Source organism: Miscanthus floridulus, chromosome 15, assembly GCF_019320115.1.
Source record: "Miscanthus floridulus cultivar M001 chromosome 15, ASM1932011v1, whole genome shotgun sequence".
Taxonomy (NCBI): Eukaryota; Viridiplantae; Streptophyta; class Magnoliopsida; order Poales; family Poaceae; genus Miscanthus; species Miscanthus floridulus.
Window position 1 is genome coordinate 58917262 of NC_089594.1, and position 10284 is coordinate 58927545.

Below are 10284 nucleotides of genomic sequence, written 5' to 3' on the forward strand. Positions count from 1 at the left end.
TCGGATTCAGATCAACATTCTATCATACAACTCTGTCACATTGTTGTTTCTGCGCCTTTACCTACACAACCTGAGCTTCCTCAAGACATCCAACATCTCATTGAGGAATTTTCTAAGATGTTCCAAGAACCGTCTGAGCTACCACCTCGCCGTCATTGCGACCATCATATTCCTTTGATTCCTGGTGCTCCTCCAGTTGTTGTCCATTAGTACCGCTACAAGCCGGTGCTCAAGGATGAGATTGAAAAACAAGTCTCCGAGATGTTGCAGTCAGGCATGGTACAACTGAGCTCGAGCGCCTTCTCTTCACCGGTGCTCTTGGTCCGCAAGAAAGATGGTATGTGGCGGTTCTGTGTCGACTACATGATGCTCAACGCCTTGACTGTTAAGAGTAAATTTCCTATTCTAGTAGTGGATGAACTGTTGGACGAGTTGGCAAAGCCCGCTGGTTTTCCTACTTGGATCTCTGGGCTGGCTTTAATCAGATTCGCCTAGCACCCGGTGAAGAACATGAAATAGCTTTCCAAACACATTGGGGTCAATTTGAGTTTACTGTCATGGCCTTTGGATTGACCGGCGCACCAAATACCTTCCAAGGCCCAATGAACACCACTCTCCACCCTCTGTTGCGTAAGTGTGCTTTGGTTTTCTTCGATGACATTCTAGTATGTAGCCATACTCTCGACGACCACATTTAGCACCTACGCCAGGTCTTCACCCTGTTGGCAAGAGATCAGTGGAAAGTTAAGATCTCCAAATGTCATTTTGCCCAGCAGTCAATTTCATACCTCGAACACATTATTATCCATAATGGCGTGTCTACAGACCCTAGCAAGATTGAGTCTATCCAGTAGTGGCCTCAACCATAGAATATCAAAGAGCTCCGCAACTTCTTGGGGTTAGCCAGTTACTACCGTAAGTTCGTGAAGCACTTTGCTACACTGGCAAGACCTCAGACTAATCTTCTCAAGAAGGGATCTATATTCATTTGGACTCCAGCTCATCAAGCTGCTCTGGATGATTTGAAGTCTGCCCTTGTTTCAGCTCCGGTGCTCGCTCTTCTAGACTTTAGCAAAGCCATTTCAGTTGCAGACGGATGCTAGCGACTTGGGTGTTGGCGCAGTCCTATTACAAGATGGCCACCCACTTGCTTTTGTTAGCAAATCACTTGGCCCCGGAACTAGAGCTTTGTCGACTTATGAAAAGGAGTTCCTGGCCATCCTAGTGGCAGTCAAGCAGTGGCGGTCATACCTCCAGCATAGCAAATTTATAATATTCACCGACCAACGTAGCCTCATGCACATTACTGATCAGCGCTTGCAGACTCAGTGGCAGCTCAAGATGCACACCAAACTGGTCGGTCTTTAGTACAAGGTCGTTTACAAGCCCGACACGTCAAATTCTGCAGCCGATGCACTGTCTCGTCACCGCAACCCTCCATCCCAACTCCAAGCTCTATCAATTTCTACTCTGGCTTGGCTAGCAGAGGTTATAGCCGGTTATGCATCTGACCCGGAGTCTTCCAAGTTGCTCCAGGAGCTATCTATTAACCCTCAGAGCCATCCACCATTCACTTTGCAGAATGGCATCATTCTCTACTCAGGCCGCATCTGGGTTGGCAACAACCATCAACTGCAGCAAAGAATTATTTCAGCTCTTCATGACAGCGCGTTGGGAGGTCATTCAGGGTTTCCAGTCACTCACAGCCACATTAAGAAACTATTCTGCTGGCGCGGTATGAAGCAGACCATCAAAACTTTTGTTGCTGCTTGCTCAGTTTGCCTCCAGGCCAAACCAGATAGAGCTCGCTACCCAGGTCTCCTTTCGCCTCTCCCAGTTCCTATAGAGGCCTGGCAGAGGGTGTCCATGGACTTCATCAATGGCTTACCAACTTCTGGACATGCCAACTGCATCATGGTGGTAGTGGATAAGCTAAGTAAATTTGCACATTTCATTCCATTACATCATCCTTACACAGCCCAACGAGTAGCACAAGCTTTCCTCGACGATATCTTCAAGATCCATGGCTTGCCTACTCATATCATCTCAGATCGTGATCCCATCTTTACCAGCCAATTTTGGCGCAAGCTATTTCATCTTGCTCAAGAGACATTGGCTATGAGCTCAGCCTACCACCCTCAATCTGATGATCAGACCGAACATGTAAATCAATGTCTCGAAACATACCTACGGTGTTTTGTTCATTCCTGCCCAAGACAGTGATTGAAGTGGCTGCCACTTGCAGAATTCTGGTACAATACCAGTTCACACTCAGCTCTGGGAAGGTCGTCGTTTGAGGTACAATTCGGTCGATCTCCTCGTCATTTTGGTATTACTGATCTTGCTGCTTCCCCTGTGCCGGATGTGGCCTCCATGCTGGCGGAGCGCACCACCATGCTTGCCTCTGTACATCAGCATCTTCTTTGAGCACAGTAGTGCATGAAGCATCAGGCGGACAAGAAGCGCTCAGAGCATTTGTTCTAGGCTGGAGACTTCGTCTACCTCTGTCTGCAACCTTACGTTCAGTCGTCGTTGGCGCCGTTCTCCCAACACATGTTTTGCTTTATATTCTTCAGTCCCTTCAAGGTGCTGTCCAAGATTGGAGCGGTGGCGTACAAGCTTGAGCTTCCTCCGACGTCTTCAATCCACCCGGTGTTCCACGTCTCGCTGTTGAAGCCGGCGTCGTCCTCTGTTCCAGTAGTCTCCGCCAGGCTCCCCGACCCCGACAACAACATGCAAGTACCTGAGCGCGTGCTGCAGTCTAGGCTACAACAACATGGTACCCACTCCGTCAAGCAGTTGCTGATCAAGTGGTCCGACCTCGACGACGAGCTTGCTACCGGGGAGGACGCTGACGCCATCATGCAGCGCTTCCTTGGTGCTCCGGCATGGGGACATGCCGGCATTCAAGGGGGGAGGGATGAGGAAGAGAGCAAGCAACGTGAAGTTGTCTGGGCCGGAATAGGCCTGCGCGTCTTGTAATGAGAGGCCCAAGGTGGAGTGAGATAAGAGGGGCAAGGATGGAGTCGTGAGGGGTATCGAATGAACTTGTGTATTGTTTTCTGGCTATCGCCAACACTCTTCCGTCAATATACATGGTAGTTCCTGTACTTCCTTCCCAAGCCTGGCCGTCCGCCGCCTCGTCGGCTAACAGTACTGCCATAGCCGTTCCATGATTCCATCTTTGGGTTGCCACTTCAAAGCACCCGGAAATATCTCCATCTCCCCTCATGTGGCCAGCCGTTGCTGACCGAAAAATAAGCTTGTTAACCATGTGCTGTGCGCTTGGAGGAACCAACGAAATCATTGCTAGCAACAATTACACTAGCCCCGATCTAACCTTGGCGTTTAACCAGTGTTACTACACTACACACCTGACAACATCACGAGCATGTTCCGCGCGTGGGCAGACACGGTGCATACGTGTACGTACTCGCTGTCGGGAACGTCACGACAACGCCGCCCGTGCCGACGGCGCGGCACCGGCACCGGCACCGGCACCGTTGTCGAAGAGTGCCTCCATCTCCTCGAGGCTCCTCCCCTTGGTCTCAGGCAGGCAGGCGTAGACGAACACCCACGCCGCCGCGGACAGCGCCGCGAAGATGTAGAAGGTGCCAGCCATGCCCACCGCCTCGTACATGGAGATGAAGGTCATCCCCACGACGGCGCTCATCACCCGGTTCACCGCCGTCCCGACGCCCGTGCCCTGCGCGCGCAGCCGCAGCGGCAGGATCTCCGACCCGTACATCCAGATGACCGGGCCGAACCCCAGCGAGAACGTCGCCATGTACGCCACGGCCGCCGCCACGCAAGTCGCGGCAGCCCACGACGTGGCCGCGGCCGTGGTGGAACGCATGGACACGGACAGGCCGAGGACAAGCAGCGACGCGGCCATGCCGCCCGCGCTGGTGAGCAGCATGGGCCGGCGGCCGAGGCGGTCGGCGAGGAACAGCGGGACCACGATCGCCACCGTCTTGGCGGCGCCGAGGAGCACCGTGGCGCCCAGCACGGCGCGCTCGGAGGTGATCCCGACGTGGCTGAACACGCGCGGGGCGTACAGCACCATGGCCGCCACGCCGCACGCCTGCTGGAACACCTGCAGCCCCAGGATGGCCAGCATCACGTGCCGGACGGCGGGCGTCGGCCGCAGCAGGATCTCGCGCCACACGCTAGTCGACGGCGGCGCCGCGCCGCTGGAGCCCGCCGCTGCCTGCTGCTGCTTCGTGGCCTCCTGCACGGACGTCACGATCTCCTGGAGCCGGCGGTCCGCGTCCCCCACCGTGCGCGCCAGGACGCGCCGGGCCTCGTCGGGGTGGCCGTGCAGGACGAGCCAGCGCGGGGTCTCCGGCATGGCGAGCGTGGCGGCGGCCGACAGGAATAGCGGAGGGACGGCGCCGATGCCGATCATCAGGCGCCAGTTGAGTGGCGTGGGCAGGCCGGCCAGCGCGAAGTCGGCGATGTAGCTCAGCAGGATTCCCGAGTTGCCGGCGATCTGACGTCGCAAAGAGCATGTATGATGTCATCAGAATAACAGTAACGAACTCGCTAGTTTAATCTTGAGAGATGATGACTTGCTGTAAATCTAATAAATAAATCCGTAAATCTAATGTTTGTTGCTTTCTACACCGTCCGCCGCCTGGATAGCGATCTCACCACGGTGGCTGTGGTCCCCACACGTCGGCGTCCAGCTTGGCACTCTAGACCTTTTCCTCTAAGGCTCTAAGCTCGCCGGAACCCGGAAAACACCCACCACCCCAAAACCATGCGTGCGCACGCAAACCTCTCGTCGTCCTTCCGTCAGTGCGTTCACTTGGATGTCGACTAAGAATTTCTATTATGTTTATTTAAAAAAGCCAAGTGGAAGATGTGAAAAAAAACATTATGATAAATAATTAAAATTAAGCATGCAAGTTTTGATTTGATTTCTTTTGTTAGGCCCCTGCTAACATTATTGTATCAGTACGTTGTACTTCAATGATTGCTCAACGTGCCGTGGGTACATTAGAGAGTCCATCTTCGATTTTTGTTGCTAAATGTGTCAATAAGTTCATCCAATCCAACTAACTTCCATTTGGAGTTAAACATGGCAAGTTTTGGTTTGATTTCTTCCACGAGCTATATTGCCCCCATCGCTACCTAGATGTGCCAGCACCCGGCGTAGTAGTAGTATCACTGGAACGCCATTTTAGGTAGTGGATAGGACCAAGCAGGGGTGGATTTAGAAAACTAAGCCAATCAAGTTACTATATCATTATCTTGCTAAAAAACATAACAATAGGAATCATTTCTTGCAAGAAGCAATACTTATAAGGGTATTTTGTCGAAAATCATTGCTGCCACAATACTGAAAATGTGCCTCCATCCTAGGACCAGGGGAAATGGACAAAACAATGGCAGCAGGTGAGGGTATTGTACGTTGTTGTACCATGCCGTTAGACCCTAACTGTACATTGTTGTACCAGTTATGTACTGTAACAATATATAATAAGTCAAGCAGCCCAGCTGGGTCACATAAGAGAACTCCGATTCCATTTCGCTAGCTCTAGGGGTGAAATCCGTAGATCTACGAAGGAACGCCAAAAGCGAAGGCAGCTCTCTGAGTCCCTACCGACGCTGGGGTGCGAAAGCATGGGGAGCTAACAGGATTAGATACCCACGCACAAGCACTTGACCGAAGGGGACCGGCGCTTCTACTCCTACACTAAGTAGATGCCGCGCATTTTGAGATGCCATCGAACTACCTTCCATTTTAAATTGCAACAAACTTCCACCTTTGATCTTTTCATTTATAAAATAAAATTTTAACAACACACGTACACGTACGAATTAATTAGCCATTAAACTTATACCTAGGATAGATGTCAGATCTGCAGCTAGCTAGCTAAGCACCCCTTCCCCTAATTAATAGCATCAGCGCCGCCACCGCATTGTTCAAGATCGCCAAATCACAAACAAACTTACGAACCACCAAGCACGCACATACGACGGTCGCGGAGAATCGTCGCCGTCGTAGAACGTACGTACGTACGTACCTCGGGAATGGAGGAGAGGAAGCCGCGCGCGTTGGCGGGCGAGATCTCGGCGATGTAGACGGGCGCGACGACGAGGCCGAAGCCGCAGGCGACGCCCGCGACAAGCTGCCCAGCCATGAGCGCGGCGTACCCGTTGGCGGCGGCGGTGACGGCGGAGCCCGCGAGGAACAGCGCCGCGGAGAGCACGATGGTCCTGCGCCGCCCCGCGCGGTCGCACGCCCACCCTGCCGCCAGCGAGCCCACCAGGGAGTAGACGCTGGTGGCGCCGATGAGCACCTCCAGCTGCGCGTCCGTCACGCCCAGGTCCGCCTGGATGAACTTCTGCGCGCCACTCATCACCCCGCGATCTGCAAGAAGGTCACAAGCATGCACGCTGATGATGAATTGCTGATACAAACACACACAGTTCATGCATGTATGTTTGTTCATCCGCTTGTCATATAGATCATGGTAGCATGGATTCATGGTACCCACAATTGCGGCCAAGAAATTAAAGCAGCACCGATCGATGGCTTACTGTAGCCATAGATGATGGAGGTGACGGAGGCGAGGAGCGCGCAGACGAGCGCGTACGTGCAGCCCCTGGCACCATTCGCCGGCGCCGGCTCTTTGTCGTCGGCCAGCAGCGGCGACTCGAGGTCCTCCTCCTTCATTGTTGCCGGCTGCCGGTTCGCCTGGAGGGCTCGCTTGATATGTATGCCACCTAGAGCTAGAAAGAGGCGTAGCAAGGTAGTTCTGCAGCTGCAGCACGATGTTTTTACTGCAATAAATCGATGACACCACGGGCTGAAATTAGCGCCGCACAGCTATATAAGTACAAGGCGACACGGCGCGCGCGCTGGATGGCTGGCGGTGGCCAATGAAATCGTGGCCTGCGCAAGCCGACGCAAACAAGAGGCGCGCGCAGGCGGTGCATTCGGCCCCGCGGCCCCCGCGCTGGGTCGCGGGGAGAACGTGCGCAACCTCGTGAGCACGCGGGATCGGGCGCTGCTGGCTGCTACGACTCAAACAAGGCTAATAATACAGCCGTAGGCCGGCTGCAAGAATCTTTACCGCTTTCCCTCGGTATACGCATATAGCAGTTAGCTCTTCAATGTTAATACATACTCACTTGGCTCTCTCATAAATTTTCTTGGTCTTGTAAATTTACAGCACATTTCTCTTCTCCCTCCACCAAAGCGTTCAGCCTGACTTATAGTTTTGTATTATACTTGTCCTGAACCGGAATTCCTCCCGTTTCGAGAGTGCGCACGGCAGCGAGCTTGCGATTTGCGAGGCCTCGATGATTATTCGAAATGATAGGGTGGACGCTAGATGCTAGAGACGTCTGGTGCTTTCCAAATTCCGATTCCAAGTGACGCCATCTCTTTTCGGGGCCCACACATCGAATCAGTGCTCCGCTTACCCTCATCACCACCTATCTCCACCCTTTCCCGGTCTCATTTACTCCTTCCACCATCACTCAGAATTACTTGATACGTATCTCCGATCCAACAGGAACCTACACGATAGAACCGCGCAACCATACATATGGCGCCGCCGGTGTCCATGGACGGACGGGGCACACCATCAGTGATCTTAGCAGCCACATGTCGTCGCATTCGCTAGCTTAACTTAGTACTAATAATCCTACGTGCTCAATAGCTGTGCGATCGATATTGACTGGGCTGGTAAAAGCTTGTACTTGTGTCAAGTATTGGCCAGTTGCAAATGTAGATGACGACCGTTCATGATTCATTGGCTCCCAGGAGCCTAGGATAACTTCGTGTCACCTTTCCATGTTACGTAGTGTTAATAAAGACGGCCTACAGGCCTAGACCAAGTGTTCCGATCCATTTAGTTTCATCTTCTCTCATGGGCGCTAATACTCTATTTGTTTTTGTGTCACTCGTTTTGATGTCCATCTCTACATGCTATCATGCTTGTGCATGCCATAATTAAGGTGATTCAAGGAGATGGATATAAATTACCCATGTGGGCTAGTATGATCACGCGCGCAAAGCGGGATTTCGATCATCAAAACGATCTCCCAGATGTACCTGTTTTTTGAGAGCACTGGTTTTATATGCATGTTTACAAGAGTACGGACGATTATAATATCATGAAGGCTAGTGTTCAGAGAAACGTTAACCATATCATTTCCAAATCTTCAACCAACAAATCGTTAGTCAAAACACCGTCAGCTGATTGCATTGTTATTGTTTTATTTGTCGTACTGTGTGATCCATGTGGGAATTACTTAGCCCTACAAAATCTCCATGGGCTCAAACATTTAAAGAGTACTACAAAGTCAACTTGCGTGTTTGCTATATTATACATAGCAAAAGCCTGCGAATTATAAATATGCACACATGTTTTATACTGATTCGGTTGGTTGCAATATTCAGATAATCAGTGCAAAGATCATCGTTGATTTGAGTTAGAAAACTGAAAACATATATTATTATTACTGGACATGATCATCCATCGCTGACTAGTCGACACAGCTGGTTGCAATATTCAGATAATCAGTGCAAAGATCATCTGTTGCCACGTCGTATCCAACGATGTGCACACACCTCTCGCTTTCCATCTCATCTAAGATTATTGGAGTGCGGAGCCCAACCCACGAGTCTCAATCCAATAATGTATATGTTCTGAGTCCACTGACCACATACAATAATTATACATAACATCGGATGGGAACTCCTATTTGTCTTACTCTTTTGGCATCTACTGTGCTAACCACAAGGATCGATCGACTAAATGGAAAGGATTCATATACGCATAACCTGATTGCAATGGACTTGACCTCCTGAAATTGACAGTTTTAAGGTTTTGGTTCCCAGATTAGTTGAAATTGCTTTCAGATTAAGGAATGGGGAGAAAGATGTTTAATTTTGCATTTTGTTTAGAGTTAATCGTCCACTGTCTAATCTGATTTTCTTTAACGCTATTCTTGAAAGAACATTCATTGCACTCTATAAACACCCTGTAACAACCCACAAAATCACAGAGCCAAAATACCAACTTTTTAAAACTTTTTCAAGAAACCTTGTGTGGTGAGTGGCCATGGTAGGAAAGTAACCCTAGTTGCATTAGGTGTACCCTAGCTACCTTGATTGAGCGTGTCCATTAGGCCAATCTCAATGGAGGCTTCATAGAGTTTCATGGGCATTAAATACGCTGACATGGCACTACATTGATGAAGAGAGAGATGATGAAAGTTTCATGGGAGTAGAAAGATGAAACTCTTCTGCACTGTTTCAAATATATGAGTGTGTTGGAAACTAAGCCATTAAACCCCCACTGAGACTGGCCTTATGGGAACAACCATGTGATTTGCACCCAGAGCACCCAAAACTCTTACTTGAAGCCCCAATCACCCTACACGTACCCCCTCACCCCTCCCGCATCATCCGCCACCACGCCAATGCTGGCGTGTCTATAAAACGCCACCCCGTGCTCCCTCAAACCCTAGACCACCCCCACTGCAACTGGTGGCACCCTCGCCACTCATGTTGACGCCGTGGAAGAGGACAAGGAGGAGACACCATAGAACCGGAGTTGCCAGAACTAAGGAAGACACCCCGATCAGCTACAATGACGTAGTGGCTTGACATGGCACTGCTTTGGCTCGCCACTTCATTGCCTTGACACTGCCTTGCTAGCCTATCCCGATCAAGCCCATGGTGAGTCTCCCGGCCTTCCTCTGTTTCGCCAGCAAGAACCCAGCCATTGGTCTTACCCGGGAACCTGCACCTGAGGAGCTCCAAGGTCATGCATTGGCCGTATCCAGGCACTGCGCACACCACCACACACCCCACGGGCATAAACACGGCCACATCGAGTCGCATGGGCCTAGGAATGCACGCTGCTGCACGCGGGAACGCCATGGTGAGTCGCCATTCCCGCAATGCTAGGCCTCGAGCCCCATGTAGACCTACACGGTGACCTCCGCCTCGCCGAGACACACCCCAAGGACCTAACCACACCCCTAGTGAGCCCCTAGTGCACAGTGGCGCCACCTCGACACGAGAGCGATCGCTTTGCCCATGGCGCCGCCATGCCGTGGCTGTTCCATCGGTACTGGCCACCCCGTGGGGAGGGAGTGAGCCTATGGACATCGCGCATCCAGGCATACCCACTGACACACTCGTCGAGCGCTAGCGCCCTCTCTAGCCACCTAGTATAGGGAGCCACATCATCGTTGGTCACCACGCACGGTCCTTGCCGACGAGCGAACTCCGCCGCACGCTATGGTCACCGACAC

General features: G+C 51.6%; 2 protein-coding genes across 2 annotated transcripts; one reads left to right on the forward strand and one right to left on the reverse strand.

The window, feature by feature from the left end:
- Positions 1-261: 261 nt before the first annotated feature.
- On the forward strand, positions 262-2982 carry LOC136507502 (uncharacterized). Its single transcript, XM_066502208.1, has 4 exons — positions 262-448; positions 1487-1936; positions 2246-2406; positions 2527-2982. The coding sequence occupies exons 1-4, from the start codon at positions 262-264 to the stop codon at positions 2980-2982; spliced, it is 1254 nt and encodes a 417-aa protein (XP_066358305.1).
- A 60-nt stretch (positions 2983-3042) lies between these two features.
- LOC136508044 (polyol transporter 5-like) lies at positions 3043-7016 on the reverse strand. Its single transcript, XM_066502651.1, has 3 exons — positions 6550-7016; positions 6033-6379; positions 3043-4492 (listed from the first exon to the last, which is right to left on the reverse strand). The coding sequence occupies exons 1-3, from the start codon at positions 6683-6685 to the stop codon at positions 3449-3451; spliced, it is 1527 nt and encodes a 508-aa protein (XP_066358748.1). The 5' UTR covers positions 6686-7016; the 3' UTR covers positions 3043-3448.
- Between the last annotated feature and the right edge of the window lie 3268 nt (positions 7017-10284).

Coding starts and splice junctions, on each gene's coding strand:
- LOC136507502 (XM_066502208.1), top strand. CDS start 262: ATGTTGCAGTCAGGCATGGTACAACTGAGCTCGAGCGCCTTCTCTTCA. Junction 449..1,486: donor CGAGTTGGCAAAGCCCGCTG/GTTTTCCTACTT, acceptor CTTGGCTAGCAG/AGGTTATAGCCGGTTATGCA. Junction 2,407..2,526: donor GCACCACCATGCTTGCCTCT/GTACATCAGCAT, acceptor CCTTACGTTCAG/TCGTCGTTGGCGCCGTTCTC.
- LOC136508044 (XM_066502651.1), bottom strand. CDS start 6,685: ATGAAGGAGGAGGACCTCGAGTCGCCGCTGCTGGCCGACGACAAAGAG. Junction 6,380..6,549: donor CTCCATCATCTATGGCTACA/GTAAGCCATCGA, acceptor ACCTTCTTGCAG/ATCGCGGGGTGATGAGTGGC. Junction 4,493..6,032: donor TCCTCTCCTCCATTCCCGAG/GTACGTACGTAC, acceptor TTGCGACGTCAG/ATCGCCGGCAACTCGGGAAT.